General features: G+C 42.5%; 1 protein-coding gene across 6 annotated transcripts in view; it reads left to right on the top strand.

Moving 5' to 3' along the window:
• Positions 1 to 179: 179 nt before the first annotated feature.
• Positions 180 to 20,846, top strand: part of SYNCRIP (synaptotagmin binding cytoplasmic RNA interacting protein) — a 26,842-nt gene continuing 6,175 nt past the window's right edge. For 2 of the 6 annotated variants that reach the window (XM_032217065.1, XM_032217064.1), the window contains exons 1-10: positions 181 to 396; positions 1,904 to 2,063; positions 2,705 to 2,823; positions 2,954 to 3,061; positions 4,669 to 4,782; positions 4,872 to 5,048; positions 13,520 to 13,655; positions 14,417 to 14,622; positions 16,974 to 17,123; positions 18,363 to 18,484. In XM_032217065.1, the coding sequence (XP_032072956.1) occupies positions 1,916 to 2,063; positions 2,705 to 2,823; positions 2,954 to 3,061; positions 4,669 to 4,782; positions 4,872 to 5,048; positions 13,520 to 13,655; positions 14,417 to 14,622; positions 16,974 to 17,123; positions 18,363 to 18,484 (1,280 nt within the window). In that variant the 5' untranslated portion in view covers positions 181 to 396; positions 1,904 to 1,915. Of the gene's footprint in view, positions 397 to 1,903; positions 2,064 to 2,704; positions 2,824 to 2,953; positions 3,062 to 4,668; positions 4,783 to 4,871; positions 5,049 to 13,519; positions 13,656 to 14,416; positions 14,623 to 16,973; positions 17,124 to 18,362; positions 18,485 to 20,846 lie in introns of all 6 variants that reach the window. The other 4 variants (XM_032217063.1, XM_032217068.1, XM_032217067.1 and 1 more) reach the window with 4 other exon arrangements.

The raw sequence follows: 20,846 nt of genomic DNA, 5'->3' as shown, positions 1-20,846 counted from the left end.
CAGCTCTTTCTTTTTTCCCTTCCCTCTCCCCCCCCCCCGCCTCCCTCAGCAGCAGGCGGGGCGACAACCCTTGTGGAGCAGCTCGGGAGACCCCGGCGTTGGGGCTGCGCCAGCAGGCGTGCGCGCGCGCGCGCGGCGCCGGCGCCGCCTCTTCCTCCTCCTCCTCGCCGCCTCTCCCCTCCCCTCCCTGCCTGAGCCGAGTGGAAGGGGGCTGGGGTTGGCTGGTGCCAGCAGCGGCGTGAGCGCTCGAGCGGCCGCCATTTTACGCAGGCTCCTGCACATTCTCCGGACACGCTGAGGGAGCGGAGAAGGGGCAGCTCCTTCACTGCGCCCCCCACCACCCCGTCCGGAGCTCTTTCGCTCACCATTCATCACCCCCGCCGCTCGCCCACACAGGTCAGCCGCCGCCGGGGATTGTCAAGCGGAGGGGAGGGAGGGAGTCGGGCATGAAAAAAAGGACAGAGAGCCCCCAAAAAATAACTCCCGGGGAGGAGGAGGAAGAGGAGGCGGGCGCGGGCTGGAAACACCCGCGAGGGAAAAGGTCCCCCAGGGGTAGCCGGCCCTTCGCCCCCCCAAAAATAATAAACATATGAAGCGGGGCTTAAAACAAAGAGGACGGTTTGAGCCAGCGGCCTGTCCGAGAGCAGCGAGTGCCGCTGCCGCCGCCGCATGCCAGGCATTCTTGACTCCCGGCGGCGGGCTACGCTAGGCCGAAAGCATGGCGTGGAAGCGGCACCTCATCCGCGTGCTCGCCTGCCTCTGCCCGTCCTCGGAATAGGCTCCAAGCGCCTCATTGTCCGGGCGCCATTCATTGGCCACGAGGCGCCGGTGGGGTGGGGTGGGGAAGGAAGGAGCAGAGCAGGGACTCCCGGCGGCGGCCGCCGATGTGGCGGTAGGGTTAAAGGGGTGGGGGGGGGGAGAGCTACCGCCCGCCTGCCTCGGATTTACGTAAAAAGCGGATGGGCCCGGCGGAGAAGCTCTCCTGGGAAACCGAACTCCCCTCGCACAGGAGTTGGTGGGAAACGCATGGCGGGGCGGTGGTGGTGGCGGCGGCGGCAGAGGAGCCTGTGATTTGTATGCATTGTTCCGGGATGGGAGGAGGGAAGAGCCGGACAGATGTCGAGCGCTTCATTTTCTCTTTACCTTCCTCTCGCTTTCCCCTTCCCACAACCACCCACAATCCCGCGTGGTGAAATAGGGCTCAGGGTGTTGCAATTCTTCTCCCGGAGGGGAGAAAAAAGGGGGGGTGAGAGGGGAAAGACTGCTTTTCCGGGCGGGGGGGGGAGAAGGAGGGAGGGAGGGAAGTCGGTCGCTGGAGGAAGTTGTAAGACACATTTGAACGCGCCGAGCACGTGTTTCTCTCAGACTTATGGCGGCAGCCACCGCCGCCTCCTCGATTGGGCGCGGATTAAGAGAGCGCTTTGTTCCTTTTGGCCTGGCGGCTTAGGCCCTGTCAGAGAGGCGGGAAGGCGACACGCTTTGAATGTAGTCGAGGAACGGGTCTAGCGTAGAGGTTAAGTACACAGGGCGGCTAGGGCGAAAAGAGCTAGTCTGTGGATGGCTTACACGGCGGTGGCGTCTGCCCGTTTCTTCTCCCCCCACCCCTCCGTTTGCTGCTTGTTACGAGTTAGAAGAGCTGCTTTGGAGCTTTCTAGGGCGTGCTTCAGAGAGACGTGAGTCAGAGAGTTTGGCAGTGGTTTCAGGATATTGCTTTGCGCTATTAGTTCTTTGCTTTTGGAAAAAATAAAATTAAAAAGGTTGTTAAGCTTTCTGATTTCGAAAAACGGTAGGGAAAGCGGGTTAAAACACTGCGAGCACCTTGGAAGGCAGCTGCATATATTGACACCCGAATTGTTTGGCTTGTAAGGTCTCTAGCTTAATTATGCTTATTGCGTTTGAACAGATATCTGGAAACATGGCTTCTGAACATGTTAATGGGAATGGTACTGAAGAGCCCATGGATACTTCTGCTGCAGTTGCCCATTCTGAGCATTTCCAGACATTGCTTGATGCTGGTTTACCACAGAAAGTTGCTGAAAAACTAGATGAAATTTACGTTGCAGGTAAGATGTAAAACTTGCAAATTCACTATTTTCTATTGGACTTTCCTTGCTTTGGGCTAAAATAGCAACTTTTTGTGGTTTCCAAACAAAAAAGTATGGGGACTGCAGTTTTCTTAATTTTTTGGGTGATCAATATTAATATGCAATGTTTCTATTAGTTTAGAGTAGCTTTTGGCATTGAATGAAGGGGTGGTGGTAAGGGCAAGCAGTTGGAATGTAAACCTTTAGGAATAGTTCATACTGGATCATGGTTGTGTGTCTGGAGGACTGTGTAGTGAAGTAGTAATTGCATATGTCTCTTTTTTCTGATTCACTGCTTGGATTCCTGGGTGTAGTGGCTACAGTGTTTTCAGTTATGTCCTGAAGCATAGTTTTGAAGTGCAGTAGAATGGCTGAGAGTTTTCATCAGTTTTAGAAACAAAAAAGTATTGTGTAAATACTCAGATGCAATAAGTTTTTCTAGAATTTCTTAAGTGTTCAAGTTCTAGAGGGAATAAAATAGAATGTTTTTGGCATTCTAGTATGTGAAAAATTCCTAACATCGCAATTAATAACAACTAGTAATTAATTTGAGAAGATGCATTTCTGAATACCATAATAGTTAAGTGAGATATCCTAGAATAAAATATTTCTTTTTCTAGGACTAGTTGCTCACAGTGATTTAGATGAAAGAGCTATTGAAGCTTTAAAGGAATTTAATGAAGAAGGTGCACTGGCAGTGCTTCAACAATTTAAAGACAGTGATCTCTCTCATGTTCAGGTAATGTACTATGGCAGTATTTCTGTTTAATTTCTTTCAGCATATATACTGAAACTGCTTGATCTTCGACTGATCCATTATGAAATTTAATTCATATTTTTTTCAATCCATCTGTCTCATTTTTTTTCAGAACAAAAGTGCCTTTTTATGTGGCGTCATGAAAACATATAGACAACGAGAAAAACAAGGGACCAAAGTGGCAGATTCCAGCAAAGGACCAGATGAGGCAAAAATCAAGGTATGTTTGTAAGAAACTTTTTCTTAAACCCATGGTGCTTTAATAGTATGAATACAGCCACAGAGTATTTTCCCCCTCTGAAGATCAATGTCATTCAAAACAATATTTTCTGCAATGCTGATTATCAGCTCAGCTTTTATACTTGAGATATTTTTTAGTAGCTGTCTCTTGTGGATATTATGTAATCTTCCATATAAATCTAGTTTTTGTTTCATACCTGTTAAGGGAGATGCCATTGATAATATACTTCAGGAACCTAAAATAAGTTAATTGACACTAGGACAGTATAATCGGCATTCTATACTGATGTTTTTACACTTTACGGTGGCACTATGATTTGAAGGATTGATTTATATCTTGCTTTTGGAGGATATATGTGAATAACTTATAAAAGACTTCATGAAGTTATAGTGCACTTCATCAGCAGTGTAACCTGAGATTTGATGTAAAAACCAATAGTTCTAATTACTTTTAACATAACCTGATAGTACAAGTAGTCCACTACTACTAAGTTTTCAGTGGTTAAAGAACAGGATGTACCTCACTGATCTTGAATCCCTTTAATATATCTCTCAAGTGTTTCAGCTGTTTCTACCAGGAAAAATTACAAAAAATATTCTTATTGTCATGAATAAATCCAGAGTAATGTTCAATGAAATGATTTAATAATTTGAACATAGCATTTACACATAGCAAGCATCCATTCCTATGACTTTTTAATTTTTGTTTTTATTCTTATTTTGGTTCCATTTTTTCCTTCCTAATTTGAATTACTAAGTTAAACTGTTGAGTGAAATTGAAATGTATGTGCTTGCAGGTATGAAATCTTGAATAGTGTCTAAGGCACGGGTGTTAAACGTGCTGCATCACGTTGCCGTCACGTGACATTTCATGACATTTTTTCCCTTCGCGGCGCTAGGGTGGGTGTGGTTTGTGTGTGATACATTCTGCCTATGGGCCACCAGCTTGATACCCCTGAAGAAATGCATGCATTTATCTATCATTTATCTTATCTATCCCTTCAAGGGAAAGTGAAAATAGTGTTTCATAACAAGTTGCAGCAATTTCTCTTGCACTACCTATTACTTCAGTTGTGCCAGAAACTCACGTCTTAACCTCATTTCTCTGAAAGAAGGATTCATTCTTTCTTCATCTTTTGATCCATAAATTAAATCTCCCAGATTTTTCTAATTGAAGAAGGGTACTGTAAGATGATGTATATGGATGTCTTGTAGTGTAGTTCTGCAGAAAATGACATCTGCAATAATTATTATTTGTTTAGATGTTATATCATTGCTTCACAATCCAAGTTCTCAGATGTTTTCCAAGCAATTGAGAAAATTTGTGTAACAGATTTGACATTAGAAAGATGAGAAATGTTTACCTTTGGCATTACATTGGTTCTTACCCAAGTGGTTTGTTCATGTTCATATTAGATTTGCTAGATAGATTCACTTGACATATCAGTTGCATGATCCAATAGGAAAATTAGGTTTAAGGCAGACTTTTAACATAGGTTGGAGAAACTACAGAATAAATAGCTCTGTATTAATGGAATATTTTATTAGTATTCATTGATTGTACTTGGTTTATAACTCTCTTTGAAGGCTCTTTTAGAGAGAACGGGTTATACACTTGATGTGACAACTGGACAAAGGAAGTATGGTGGTCCTCCACCAGAGTGTGTCTATTCAGGACAACAGCCTTCTGTTGGCACTGAGGTAAGAGATGCAACATATCTGGAGAATTTAATACGTTTCTCTGTTTAAATCTCAGTTCTTTAAAAAAATGTGTTGATTTGTTGTTACAGATATTTGTGGGTAAAATCCCAAGGGATTTATTTGAGGATGAACTAGTTCCATTATTTGAAAAAGCTGGACCTATTTGGGATCTCCGCTTAATGATGGATCCCCTGACAGGTCTAAACAGGGGATATGCTTTTGTCACTTTTTGTAACAAAGAGGCAGCTCAGGAAGCTGTTAAATTGGTAAGTTTTTCATATTTTCTGTGATAATTTAAAATCAACTATTGTGATTCCTAATTGCGTAAAATGTCTAATCTTCTGCTTATGTTGTAATGTATAGAATGGAATTGCTTTTTAAACTTAATGGCTTTCATAAATCTCTGTATTGTTACTGAACATATTAAAACTTAAGACTTCTGTCAATTTTATTTGTAATGCTCAGCATATGGTATTTTTGCCATACAGCTATTTAAAGGCCAGGAATGATAGTTTATTTTTAAAGAGGGGAATATTTATCCCACTCTAGTTTTCAATAATAAATGCATCTTAATACCTGCAAGTCCTGAAACAAATTCAGTTGGGCTTATTTTAGTAAATGTGTTACATTTCTATACAACTGGTATAGAAACTACAGGAATATGTTAAAATTATTTGGGTATTAGGTAAAACGGACTGGTATTTTTCTCTAGTGCTATGACTGACCATTAGTAAATTTAAGCACACCCCAATTTTCCAACAAAATAGAGAAAACATTGGTAAACTTGTTACAGGTCCTACTAAGTGTAACCTTTCCTTCTTGCATAACTTTAAATAGTGCTGCTGTTCTCAATAAGGATGGAGATAGCATCCATGAATGGGTTAACAAGGTCCGTGCTCTGATTGGACTGAGTCTGATTATTAATTAATTATCTGCCTATATAACCCACCTTGTGAGTGTCCCCACCCAACTTCCCAACTCAGTCCACTCTGGGACAGTCGTGTTATCCACTCCTTACTTCATCCATGCTGAATCCTTTTACCATCTACTGAAATTCAACTACTGTGAGTTCTGGAGACTGCCTTGCCTATTGGTAATCCGAGCTTACCTGTCACTGGCCGCTGGGCATTGCCCCACAGGCCGGGCCTCTGCTTCTGTAAGGACAATCTTCCTACCTTGGGGGGGTATATGCAATAACTGAGGCACTGCAAGGTTGACCGAGAACAAGCCGATTGCACCGCCTGTCAGTTCAGCGAAGCGACTCTCTTGGTACGCTTGGTACAGTTCCTAGCACAAGCGCCGGCTTGACCGATCCCTTCTCAGCACGGAGCTTTGCGATGGGCGCCAGAACCGCACAGGAGGCTTGGACGACGGCAGGGGGTCATTTTCACTGAAGGCCACGATATTGCGAAGCCTGAGGCAGTTAAAAAGCGCTAATAGAGGCGCAGCCACCATTTTGAAGTGGGCGGAGCTGCATTGGCGGGCGCCATTTTGACTCTCAATTCCAGCAGCCGAGAGAATGGCAGACAGCAGCATTACAGAGACTCCTGCTGCGGCCCACAGAAACATGGCAGAACCCTACCAGGGACTACTTTTGGCAGGTTAGGCGTCTTGCCCGCCTGTAGAGACTCCTTCGCAGGCCATCTCAGGGGGAAAGGCCAAGGATAAGGCCGCCTCCTCTTCACACAAAGGTTCCATGTCTAAGAAAGACTCAAAAATCGGAGACAAAAATAAACATAAAGATAAACGGCATTTGCCGAGGCACCCTGAGAAAGGGGAGGCTACATCCTCCCGGACCACCCAGCTGCCACAATTACAGCTGAACATTACCCAGGGGCCTTTCAGCCCAATGCTTCTCATCAACACCTCTGGCCTTTGAGGGGATGTGGCCCCGCGACCACTGAGTAGGGCCCCTGAGGCCACCTTCACCCCAACAGCGGCTGGGCTTCGGCAAGAGGGACATTTAACAACCTTTAAAGGAGACACTGCCTCCAATGGTCATTGGGTATTCAAGATTTTTTGGCAGGGGATTGCGGCCGGGCTCCAACAGAAGGCCCAGCCTCCACTGGCCACTACGGCCCGTACTGCCCCCATATTTCGCAGGAAGGGGTTGACCACTTCTCAGTGGAACCACAGCGTAGCCCATCGCCAGCATCTGAGGAAGGGGAAATCAGGGACGCTGACCTCTCAGAGGAGGAAGGGGCAACCCCAGATAATCCTTTCTGCACTGGCCTATTCCCTTCCAAGCTGTTCAAGCTGCTACTGAGCAAGGCCAAGGCTGCTTCTGCCTTGGAAACTCCGACAGAGATCTCCATGACCCCACCACAGCCGGCCACAGCCAGCGCTCTATTTAAGGAGCACAAGTTGGAAGCCAATGTCATACCGGCTCCTCAACTATTCATGTACGCAGTACAGAGACAGTAGTTGTCCCCAACATCCGGACCCAGTCCCTCTGCGAACGATAAGCAATTCTACAATGTCACTGAACAGCTAGATAAGACTCTTCTATGGCCGATGGTTGATACCCCTATCGCAGCCCTACACACCGCCATAGCCATGCTAGGATCCCAGGAAGACATTCTTAAGCCCGAGGATCAACTGGCTGACCAGGTTCTGCAACGGGGTCATCAGGCAGCCACACGGGTGGTGTGAGCAGCTTCAATGGCCTCATTCTTCTCAAGATCTAGCCTTTTTTTACTTCAACAGTTGCAAGAGCGTATTCCCGCAGGGGACTCTAGGACCCACCAGGACATTGCTGTGGTGCAATTTACATCGGATGCTACCCTGAGTGCCACCAGATTCTCCTCCAAGGCCATGACCTCTAGTGGCTTCCCGCAGACTCTTATGGCTACGACAGTGGCAAAGTGATAGGAAACATAAATGGAAGCTGGCCTCGGAGCCTTACAAAGGAGGGCCCTTTTTGGGGGTGCGTTTACTCCGCTGCTTGTCGAGGGCAAAGACAAGTGTAAGGTACTTCCCTCATACCCAAAGAAGGGTTTTCCTTGCCCGGCCCCTTACCCTAGGAGGCAGCCCTTCCAGGCCCAGGAGTATGGGGGATCATTTAGGTACCAGATTATTCCCCCTCAGGCTTCCGCCCCCAAATGGGTTACGGCCAGCGGTCAAGGAAGCAGCCGTACTGGCAACGAGGGGCAATCAGTCTCGACAGCCCTTTCGGGGACGCGGTAACCGCAACTACCACAAACCCTAATCTGGCTCAGGATGGTCCTCCTATTGACGGAAGATTACAATTTTTTGCTGACCAACGGGAAGCCAAAACATCTGATTCCTGGGTCAGGGATACTATCAGATTTGGTCTGGCTGTGGAATTCATCTCTACCCCTCCCAAGTTGTGTCCAGGTTCTGGTAACCCCCAGAAGCGCCTCCTGATGGGTCTGGCCATCCAACAGATATTAAAGCCATTGAGGTTCCAGCCACGCAGGTCGGGCAAGGGTTTTACTCAATCTTGTTTGTCATTCCCAAGGCCTTGGGAGCTGGAGGGCCATTTTGAATTTAAAAAGGTTAAACTGTTACGTCCGTTATAGATGTTTTAAGATACAATCACTAAGTACAATTCTGGAGGGTGTTCGAGACGGGAATATGCTTACTTCTATTGATCTCACGGAAGCCTACCTGCAAAGGTGGCGCAGTGGTTAAATGCAGCACTGCAGGCTACTGCTAGATCAGCAGGTCAGCGGTTCAAATCTCACCGGCTCAGGGTTGACTCAGCCTTCCATCCTTCCGAGGTGGGTAAAATGAGGACCCAGATTGTTGGGGGCAATATGCTGACTCTCTGTAAACCGCTTAGAGAGGCCTGAAAGGCCTATGAAGCGGTATATAAGTCTACTGCTATTGCTATATGTTCCCATTTTGCAAGAGCACCGTCAGTTTCTACGTTTTTATGATTCTTAATACTATCAATACACAGCTTTGCCTTTTGAGCTTTCTTATGCGCCCCATGTGTTTACTAATGTTTTGGCAGCTGGCTGCATACTTACGCACCATACCCATCAGGGTTCAACTTTACCTAGATGACATATTGGTTCAGTCTAGCTCCTGGAAAGCAGCTTCAGCTGATCTCGCCACGGCATTACTTGTGTTTCGGGCTCATTGGTTTTCCATTAATGAAGGCAAAAGCCATTTCACACCTACCATCAGAATCCTTCACCTAGGGGCCTGGATAGATTTGATGGGCGGCCAGGTCTTCCTTTCCGAGGATCACATACGTAGTCTGTGGTCACTCGTGGCCAAAGTGAGGGGGTCCCAAAGGGTGGCCCTTGCTACTGGGAAAAATGAGGTCTGCCATCTATATTGTTCCCTGGGCTTGTCTTCACACGAGGGAATTACAGTGGTTCTTACCCCCTTTTCAAAAGAAGAGGACCAGTACGTCACTCGTCAAGGTGTCACTACCCAGGGATCTGGTCACTTCCCTCCATTGGTGGGAATCGGCCATAGAGAAGGGTTGCCATTTCAGAGTTCTCCACAGGGTCACTATCACCACAGACGCCAGTTTTTATGGCTGGGGTGCGAACATGTGCCCTCACATGGCACAGGGTCAATGGTGCCGGGAGAAGGCAGAGATGAGCATAAACTGGTTAGAATTGCAGGATTAGATTGGCTCTATTGAGTTTCCAACACTTCATTGAGAGTCAGCATGTGCTAATCCTCACAGATAACCCAACATCCAAGACCCATGTTAATAGATAAGGGGGCGCTAGATTTAGGGATCTAATGCTAGACGCTAACACATTGGGCTCTTGTGCGGAATGTCATCTGCTTTCCATCAGAGCAGAACACATCTCGGGGGACGCTAATGTGCGAGCTGACTGGCTTAGCAGGTCTCGACTTGACCAGGCAGAATGGCAATTACACCCTTCTCTCTTTCAGGAGATTACACACCGGTTCGGGGACCCGATGGTAGACCTGTTTGCCTCCCAGCACAACACCCAACTCCCCAGATTCTTTTCGAGGTTCCAAGCACCTGAAGCGGAGGGCATGGATGCACTCCGCTGCACCTGGCCCAGGGGTATTTTGTATGCCTTTCCCTCTGTGCCTCTACTACCCAGGGTGATCCGCAAGATTATCAGTGTAGGAGCAGAGCTCCTACTTCTGGCACCCTACTGGCCACGGCAGCTATGGTTCGCCGACCTTCAGACACTATCGGCGGAGAGACCTTGGAGGATTCCAGCGGACAAAGTCATGCTTCGCCAGGGGTCACTAGAACACCTGGAGCAGCAATGGCTTCAGCTGACCGCCTAACGATTGAGCGGCAAGCTCTCCAGAGGGGTGAATTCTCTCCTAGAGTCATAGGTACCATCCAGGCATCTAGGAGACTGTCGACTGTGTGCATTTACAATGCCACCTGGAAGACATTGCGTTTGGTGTGACTCCAAACACATCATTCCAGTTGAATCTTCCATCTCTCAGGCCCTGGAGTTTCTCCGGGATGGTCTTGAAAAAGGGTTGTCCCCTAAGGGTTGTCAGGAGACAGGTGGTGGCTCTTAGCATGGTACTAGAGGAAGGGACAACCTCTTTCACATCACCCTATGGTATGGAGGTTCCTGAAAGGGGCTTCCAATCTGCGACCTCCGACAGTACATCGTTACTTTTCCTGAGACCTCACAAAGGTATTGGAGGCACTTAACCAGGCCTCCCTTTGAACCTCTACGGGAGGTTCCCATGCGAATACTTACCTGGAAGGTCACATTCCTGGTAGCAATAACATCCACTAGGAGAATATCGGAATTACACGTCTTTTCCATAAGAGAGGACTTATGTAGGTTGTATCCTGACCCGATGGTGCTGAGGCTAGACCCCTCGTTTATGCCAAAGGTGGGGTCCTGGTTTCATAGGGCCCAGGAAGTCATCCTTCCCAATTTCTGCCCCTCCCTGTTTCATCACTTAGAACAACAGTGGCACACATTGGATGTGCACTGGGCACTCGAGATTTACATTCAGCGCACGGCTAGCCTACAGCGCTCAGAAGCACAGTTTGTCTCATTCCTAGAGCCATCATTGGGCCAAAAGGTGTCAGTGGCTACCATAGGACGATGGGTACGTAAGTGCATCGCAGCCACCTACGAAGCTCGCCAGGAGTCGTGCCAGAAGGTGTCTACTAGAAGTGCGGCTACCACCATGGTGTGGGCCGCTCAAGCGTCTTTGGATGAAATATGTAGGACCGCGGCGTGGGCGTCCCCTTCGCCATTCATTAAAAATTATAAATTAGACAAGTTCACATCAGCAGATGCCGCATTCGGGCACAGGGTTTTACAGGCTGTAGCCCACCCTTGAATGGGCTGTGATGGGTATGTCCCATTCATGGATGCTATCTCCATCCTTATGAGAAAGGGCATTGGTACTTACCTGATACGCCTCTTCTAATAAGATGGAGATAGCAACTGGCCCATCCATGTAGGAGGACTGTTCCTTTCGGTATTGTGGTCAAAATATTATTCTGATCGTTGGTTGGAAGAATTTGAATTTTTCTCGTTAGTGTATTGAATTTGAGTACCAGTAAATTATGGTTAGATAACACGTTGAGTCTGTGATTATTTACTTCTCCGGAAATCCGGATAGGGACACTCACAAGGCGGGTTATAGAGGCAGGTAATTAATTAATAATCAGACTCAGTCCAATCAGAGCACAGACCGTGTTAATCTATTCATGAATGCTATCTCCATCTTATTAGAAGAGGCGTATCAGGTAAGCATCAACACCCTTTTTCTATGTCTTATGCAAACTTGCCTAAAATCCTATTAGTGTTTGACTATAGTTAGGTGTGAAATATGATTTATTCTCTATGGTAAAAAAAAACATTGACTTTGGCAGAATTTTCTGGGAAGTGATAGAATTCTATAGAAACTGTTGGCACATTATTTGGTGTTATATTGGAAGCATGGAATTTGACTTTTTGAAAAAGATACTTCTGCTTTATTCAGGGGATTTGTTAGTTCCAACAACAGAAAATAAGTATTTTGATCAGAGAAAGATCAACACATTTATTTGAAACCCTTTATAGATCATGAGATTGCAATTAAAAAGGGTAGCTTATGAAAAGAAGGAAATTAGGATGTAACTTTGGAGAGAAGGGGCAAATTATAAATGTATCTAAATTACTGTCAGGAAAATTGGGGGCCATTTTATATCTTTTCTACTTTTCCTCTACTGCTTTTTTATTTTTATTTTCTTTTATAATTTTTACTTTGTTAAAAAACATTCAATAATAATCCTATTAAAAAATAACAAAGTATCCAGTAAAAGTTATTGGAGTAGTATGTGGTATATGCAGTGGTTCACATGGTTAGGATGCTGGGTTGGAGTCCACATTTTAAACCCTAATGCTACTGTTTGGCAGGCTGAGCTCGGGGCATTTGCTCTAGTTCCTTCCTTGACAGGGACCATGCAGTTTTCTTTACATCAGTATGGAAGTGTACTTGTACTTGTACTTGACACCTCTTCACCCATCGTGGGTATAGGCGACTTCCATGGAAATTTGATGCCACTGTTTTCGGCGATCCATGGAAGCTGTTTCGGCTGGATATACCCAAGGGGACGCCAGTCCCAAGGGTCGACAGAGCCCGATTGGTGGGAACGGGGGGCACCACGTGAAGGCCGGGTTGTCGTTTGATAGTTGAGAGGCTTTGCAATAAGCGTTGCAATGTATATTTTGCGCATCAACTATCCTTGCCCCCCATGGAAGTGATTTGTTACTGTTGTCTTCTGGGGTGTTTTCCTATTGTGGGATTTTTCTAGTTGTTTTCCATCTAAGCAGTAACCAGCAACCAGCCCTTGCCTCTAAAGCATCCATCTATCCATCCATCCAAGGCAGAGAACATACCTAATAGTCCTACTTCTTATTTTTCTTCACAACAGGAGCCCTGTCATATAGATTGGCTGAGAGAGATTGGCCCAAAGTTGCCCATCTGGCTTTTATGGCTGAGTGAGGCCTAGAACTCAGTTTTTGGTTTCTAGGCAAGAACTTAACTATACCATACTGGCTTTGTTTCATTCATTCTTGTTAATTAACTCAGAAGAATACCTCTATTTTATTTTAGATATAATGTAGCTTAAATAGGTAGGAACCCTGCTGCAACATAACTTACAGAGATGGGTTGCTCCCGGTTTGGCCTGGATCGGGGGAACTGGTAGTAGCCATGGCAGGAGGCTTCTCCCACCCGCCCGGGCATTGCACGTCTGCGCCCGAACCAGTAAAAAATTCGCAACCCACCACTGATAAGCTAATGTTTGGTTCTGTTATTGCTAAGTGTCAAACTTATTGGAAGTCAGGAGGGGCAGGTTAACTGTTCAGATCCAACTTGTTCCAGCAGATGTTTGGCAGCTATTAGATTGTATCAGATTTTCCATATTCTAAGGTCAAGTTTGCCCTACATTTTTTCCTTGTATCTGCTTGTTAGAAATGAATTTTGGAAACTTTTTGTTTGACCTGAATTAGTATCAGATTGCACATACAGTTTGTAGCCTGGAATTTATTCTGTGCTAGAGTTATTAGTCTTTACAGTTCCTTAAAATTCTTTGTCGTTAGTGTTCTTAGTACCTTCATTCTTAAATGTAGTAAAGGGTCCTCTGATGGCCTTTACAATTGAGAACAAATTTTCATGTAAGAGAAAGAGTTGGACAACATTCAACACACTTAAGCATATGAGCCAAACTCATCAAGTATAATTGGATGCAAGAGTAAGCCTGTAAGAGTAATTTGTTATATAACTTTCTTTCTTTTAGTATAACAATCATGAAATTCGTTCTGGGAAACACATTGGAGTATGTATCTCTGTGGCCAATAATAGGCTCTTTGTTGGCTCTATCCCTAAGAGTAAAACCAAGGAGCAAATTGTAGAAGAATTTAGCAAAGTAACAGGTATGTTGCTAGGTGCTAATAATGTAATTGTTATTAAAGTGATCTGTGATGAACTTTATCACCATCTTTCGGCTGATGTTAGATGATGATGACATTTATAAACTGAGATCATAAGGGATAAAGTTGAGAGAAAGATATGGGAATTGTTTAAGAAACTGAAGTTTGAAAGACCATTCCAAATTTATTTCAGCATTTGCATTGCATGCTCTGGCAATGGAGTTTTGGAACAGCCACCATTTTAGAGGGGACATTTTGTTCTTGTCATATAAGCTGTAAAGCATTTAGAACATGGGTGTCCAACCTTTTGGCTTGCCTGGGTAAGCCATTGAGTAAAGAGGAAATGTCTTGATCTGCATATAAAATGTGTAACATAGTTAATGTATATAAATCACATAATGTTGAAAATCTTATGGAACTGCATGCAGCCTATGGGCTGTGGTTTGGATATACCTGATAGAAAACGAAATTTTCATAACATCACAGTAACTTATTTTCGGTGGTCCACCTTGGCATAGTGTGACATAAATACCATATTTATTGATTGAACTGTTTCACTGGGCTCCATGTCCAAACCCATGTAAGTGCTTTGTGCATCAACTCTAATCTTTTGTCCTTTGAAATTGGAATTGTTTCGATTTGTTGAACAATAGTTTATATTGGTATTTAAATTTCTTTATTTTATTTCTTTATTTCATTTTTTATTTTTAGTAAATGTTATACTAATGATTCAGTTAAATGTATATGACTGGCTTTAATTTCAGAGGGTCTCACAGATGTAATATTGTATCACCAACCTGATGACAAAAAAAAGAACAGAGGCTTTTGTTTCCTTGAATATGAAGATCACAAAACAGCAGCTCAAGCCAGGCGTAGGTTAATGAGTGGAAAAGTGAAAGTTTGGGGTAATGTTGTTACAGTTGAATGGGCTGACCCCATAGAAGATCCAGATCCTGAAGTGATGGCAAAGGTAAACGTTTACGAAAGCAGTGAAAATAGCATGCATTTGTTTCTGCTCTTTTGCAAACATTGTGACTGTTGATGTACATCATAAGAACATAGAATCTGTTCTGTAAAATAGTGTATTTAACATTTACTGCCCCTGTTCTGAATTGGGATGTTTTATACAAAATAATTCATACAAATTATATGATCTGTTTTCATAGACGTTTCCAGTAGCTATTGGTTACTCCTGTGATGCTGTTTCATATTTTAGTTTTGATATTTAACAACGTCATAAAAACATTTTCATTCTTGGAATATGAAATATTCCCTAGGCCCTTTTGTTATTCAATCTCATAGCACCTTGATTCATTGATAAAAGTGTTTTCTAGGTTTTTTAATTTTTCCTATAGGGGTTAGAGTGTGACTCTGCCAAAAGGTGTGAGCACATTTTTTAATATGGGATCCCTTGTCAACCTTCCGTCATTCCTATTTTTGCTATGGCAGTGAAGTCTCTCATAGCATAGGATTCAGTATTGTCATTTTGTTTTCTTAAATTTCTGGGGGTTTTTTAATCTTACATTCCCAATGTGTACTGTTTTCTTTGATTGCCTCCCTTGATTTTTCTGAGCAAAGGTTACAGCACGCTTTTCAGTGAACACAAACTACAGGGATTCCTCAAAGGCTCCAACTCAGCATTAGCAATGATGAGTTTTTCCAGGAAACATAGTTAATTATAATATAGTTGAATCCTGGGCTCACCTTTTATTTATAGAAAGGCTCCTCTTCATTAATAGTGTTTGACTCAGTGGAAATATTTGTTATCCTCCTGGATGTGTTATTTCCTTCTAAAGCTTCTGTACCACCTCCAGGATTGTCTTTAAAAGTCCTCTGACTCTGGGATGACTTTTAGAAGGAGCAAATACTCCTCCTTGCTCCTTATAGAGTCAATGTTTATAACCAAATTGTTGAAACTAACTGTTGATAGATTTGGGATAAAAAAGGAATTTTGTGTATTAAGAGTTCATTACTTAGACATTGTACCTTGACATTTACTTCAATCCTGAGTGGAGATTAGTTATTATTGAACGAATGTCCTGTTTGTTTGCTTGGGCATGCATCAAACCAGACTGATCAGCTGAATAGTCATAACTGGCACAGATTCAGAGTGTGACTTAAACTTCTGGTCTCAATGAGAAACTTATTTTGTTTAGCCTTAATATCATTTATCTACATGATGTTGCACTAAATTCTACACCTGTAACTGGTGGGGCTTTTGTTAATTACTAATGTTAAGTTCCACTTTTATTTCAGAATTACAGGAGCAAGTATCTGATCAATTTGGGACTTTCTACTAAAGCAAATAATATCTTCACATCTCTGTTGTAGCAGTTAAACCTTAGCTCTATAAATAAATTGATAATATAAAAATTTATTACATTTGCATGCTGCCCAACTCCTTTTTCTGAGTAGGTCTGAGTAGGTCATAAGCTGAACAAAGAGATTACAATAAAACCAATTTAAGTCCACGAGTCATTGCTGACTATAGCAATAGGGGGCAGTTTTCATCTCCATTTCAAGGCCATTGAGCCAGTGCTGTTTGAAGACATTTGAAGTGACCAGCATGACATCACAGAGCACTGTTACCTTTCCACCAAAGTAGTGCCAATTATCTATTTGCATGGTTTCAAACTGCTAGGTGACAGGCACTCACCCTGTGGCATGGCGCCTAGGTCTCGAACCTTTGCTGCTGGCTTTCCAGTCGACAAGCCCAGTGTCTTAACTGCTGAGCCACCATGCCCCTCCCCCCCCAAAAAAAAACAGGAAAGGGAGGAAAAAATGTTTCCCTTGTCAAAGTCCTAAGTAAAAAACATTGAAAACTAATGTGACTTGGAAGGGGAGGTTCTGCTACAGAGAACTAGGTATGAATACCATTTGTTCAGCATTATCATAACTTTGAACAGAAAACCATGTGTACTATTAGTGACCATCAGAAATCCTGCAAGTGATTTCATCCATGCCATCTAGGGCTTTAAAGGTGATAGCAAGTAGCTTGAATTGTATGCGCTGAAGCCACTACAGCTGACGCAGCAATGGTGTTATATAGGAATATTGCAGTGTGCCCAAAACTACATAAGTTGCCACATCCTGGCCAGTTGAAGCTTCTGAATGCTCTTCAAGGATAGCCTTCAGAGTGCATTGCAGTAGTCCAGCTAAGAAAATTATTTGTAAATTAAGAGGCTTTTGGTTTGTGTCCAGTTATGACTTACTGACAATTACTTTTTGAAAAAAAGCTAAATAAGTATATATCATACGTATGCTTGTTTTATTTGCAATAATATACCGGTCATATTAAGCTAACACAATGCTTTGTTTTAGGTAAAAGTGTTATTTGTACGGAATCTTGCAAATTCAGTCACAGAAGAAATACTAGAAAAGGCTTTTAGTCAATTTGGAAAACTGGAAAGGGTGAAAAAGCTAAAAGATTATGCTTTTATTCATTTTGATGAACGTGATGGTGCTGTAAAGGTATGTTTTTATTCCCAGTTTCATTTATTTAGTAGATTTAGATTTAATTCAAAACATACAATTCTTGATTTTCCCACTGTAACTATGTCAGTGGGTTTGGCCTGAGAAGGCATGACTATCCCATAATTCCCCACCTACCTTTCACGTGTAAGGCAGAACTTGCGTTTGTGGTCTCTTGGTAGTTAGTCTTAACATCTTAACTACTACATAAAATTAGCTCTCAGGTATTTATCACATTGATACTCTGCTGCAATCATGAACAGACTCTTAGTGGCAATTGCTTCAGAAATCTTTCATAAACTTAAAATTTATGCTACAATTTTATGTTGTCAGGTTTTGGGTTCTCTCTTACTAAGAAATAAGGGAAGGTTTACTGTATTTTTCGGAGTATAAGACACCTTTTTCCCTCAAAAAAGAGGATGAAAATCTGGGCACATCTTATACTGAATGCAGCATTTTTTGCCTCCCGAAAACCCGCCCCTTCACCAAAATGGCCGTGTATAGCCTTTTTTGACAGAAAACGGGCCCGTTTTCGTGAAAAACAGGCCATTGTTTGCTAGTCCCCCCCCCAGCACTCTACAAGCCTCCTAAAAGCTATTCATGCCCTTTTTTTGAAAAAAAAAAAACAAAACAGGCCAGTTTTCGCAAAAAAAAAAAACAGGCTGTGAGAGGTCGGCAGAGTGCAAAAACGTTTTTTAAAAACTTTGCCTCTTCAAAACCTTGGTGTGTCTTATACTCCGGTGCATCTTACACTCCAAAAAATACGGTAATTATCCTCTCAATAGTGTGCCAATTTAAAGCCATTTTCATTGTCCTCATGAATAATCTGAATAATTGTTGAGAATGAGCTAAAGAGACCAACTGTTGCCAGGACAATAAATAAGTAAACTCAAGTAAATTATACTAAGGAAATCAGTTTGCTTCAGATTTTCCGCTAGTGTCAAATTCTATAAAAAAATGAGTTAAAGTATGAAGCGGGTACTATGATCTTTGTTAATACTCATTCCAAAATGTATGAAGTTCTGCTCCTAATGTTCATTCTTGGTTTTCATGGTTGCAGAGAATATTTCTAAATCTTACGCATTGAAAAATAAAGAAATAGACTAACATGGACTTTAGTGAGAGAGGCAATGATCTTGTTTGTTCTACATTGGTATTTTTCCTACTGTATTTATAGTTTGTCTGCTATATTTGTAATGTTACTTTGGTAAGAATGATTACAAACTATATTCTTCATAGGCTATGGAAGGAATGAATGGCAAAGATTTAGAAGGAGAAAATATAGAAATTGTGTTTGCAAAGCCACCAGATCAGAAAAGGAAAGAACGGAAAGCACAGAGACAAGCTGCCAAAAATCAAATGTAAGGATGGAAAGCATGATTTTAATGCATTTAGCACTACCTCATACGTAGAATTATTGTGTTAAAGACTAATGTACCTGTTAATGGTTACTGTATATACTCAAGTATAAGCCTAGTTTTTCAGCCCACTTTTTGAGCTGAAAAAAGCCGCCTCGGCTTATACTCGAGTCAGTGAAAAATTTGCCCGAAATGGAGGAGAAAAAGGGGCGGGGCCATGCCACTGGGTGACGCTCGTGAATGGCCCAGCGCCCCTGAGTTTCCCCTCTGTGTCAGTTTGCCGCGCATCCCCCCTCCTCACGTTCTAATGTAATGCAGGGCTATCTTACGATTCCCCTTCCTCCCCCTCCTGCCGCTCTGCAACGATGTCCCACCTCCTCCTTGTTATGGCAAGCAGCCACATAGCGATGTCCCACCTCCTCTGGTACAGTGATCCAATGATAGGAATCACTGTGCCGTGTGTCATAGGAGGCGGGACATCATCATCACAGCGGGACATCAGCATCATGAGGTGAGTGAAGTATTTCATTGAATACACCGGTATTGTGTGATAATAATTTGTTATGCAGAGCAAATTTTTACAATGGCTACTGTATATTTAATGGGCACAGGCAGGCTGTATATGTTATTCAATGGGCAATGGCATTATTGGTATCTATTTTTATTTTTGAAATTTATCGGTAGCTGCTGCATTTCCCACCCTAGGCTTATACTCGAGTCAATAACTTTTCCAGTTTTTTGTGGTAAAATTAGGTGCCTCGGCTTATATTCGGGTCGGCCTATACTCGAGTATATACGGTATATTGTAATGGGACAGAAAATATATGCATACTTGAATTCTATGATGATAGTTGTCAGTATATCACATCTCACAGCAAACACTTCTGGGCAGTTTTCATTATTTATGGAAGTTACAGCATCCCACATAATCATAATTTGTTACCAGGTTGTCAGTGAGTGAGCCAGATTTGCTTAACTACTATGTGATTCAGCCAGTTTCTGACAAAAAAAGTCAATGGGGATGCCGGCAGAAAGTCAAAAGTCATGTAATGTGACTTAAGTGATTTGTTTAATGACTGCAGCAGAAGTGACATAAATAATTGCTGTAAAAAATTAGGGAGGAGAGAATGCAAATTAGCTGTAAGATATGCTAGAACCATAAGGGTTTGAGGATAATAGCAAGCCACAATTTATATAGGGCTTGTAAAGTGGAATCTATTATGACTTCATGGGTTATATCTCCCATTGAACTCAGTTTTGGAAGTGTTCAAATAATCTTAACATGAATTTATTTAAAATGTATGAATCAGATTTGTATTTTTAATAGTTAAAATACACACTTGGCCTGCTTGCATAAGTTGTATGAAACTATTTTTATAGCTTGACCTTTGCTTATCTCTTGTTTTAATTGTATAGTATATAGTGCCTTTTTTCACATATATGTCATCCTAAGCTCTGTTTCAACCTTAAACACGCACAAAAAATAGAAAGTTGCTAACTAATCCCAACACACACAAAATCTAAACAGGGTATTAAAAACCCACATGTTATTAAAATCACACTGTTCAAAGCATTTTAGATTTCTAAAGGCAGATAGACTTAATGAAAAAGGACATTTCTGGATATCCATGCTGTACATAAGAACACTGTCCTTTTTATATAGCTGCCTTAACCTACATTATGGAAAAGGATTTCTAAAGCATTGATTGATAAGGTTTCTTGCATTCTTATTTCCTGGACAGTTCTTTTACTCCCTTGCTCATCTTGATGTTTTATGCATATAGATCAGAGATGAGGAATCACCAACCTGTGGGGCCACTGTCCATGTCTTTAGAATCTTTCTGCATTATCCATAACCGTTCCTCTTTTGAGGGGTAGAGTTGGTACTTAGACTAGCCTTCTCTTGCATTGAGAAGGCTATGCATTTGCCTTGTAGCTGTTCAAAACTATATTGTAATGGTCTTTAAATAATGGAAGTGTTCCATGTTTTTTCAATTTCTTGCAAAATTTGACTGATTTATGACAATACTTTGAATGTCCCTTGTAGAAAATTATTTTTCCCTTTCTATAGCATTTCTAATTTTTTTCTAATTTAGTTTGGGATATTTTTATCTTAATTTGAAGGACAAACTATAAATAGTATTTTGTTACCCTTGATATGGAAAGGGAGAAAAAAAAATCTACAGGTAGTTGTTGACTTATAACATTCAACTGTTCAAAGTTACAGCAGCACTGAAAAAGTGATAACAAATGTTCACACTTAGGACTGTTTTAGCATCCTCACAATGATATGATTGCAATTTCGATGCTTGATAGCTACATGAATTTATGATGATTGCAAGGTCTTGAGTCACGAGTGTGATTT

This window comes from Thamnophis elegans, chromosome 4, assembly GCF_009769535.1.
Source record: "Thamnophis elegans isolate rThaEle1 chromosome 4, rThaEle1.pri, whole genome shotgun sequence".
Lineage (NCBI taxonomy): Eukaryota > Metazoa > Chordata > Lepidosauria > Squamata > Colubridae > Thamnophis > Thamnophis elegans.
The sequence above is the reverse complement of the archived record's forward strand: the minus strand, read 5'-3'. Positions and strand labels throughout refer to the sequence as shown.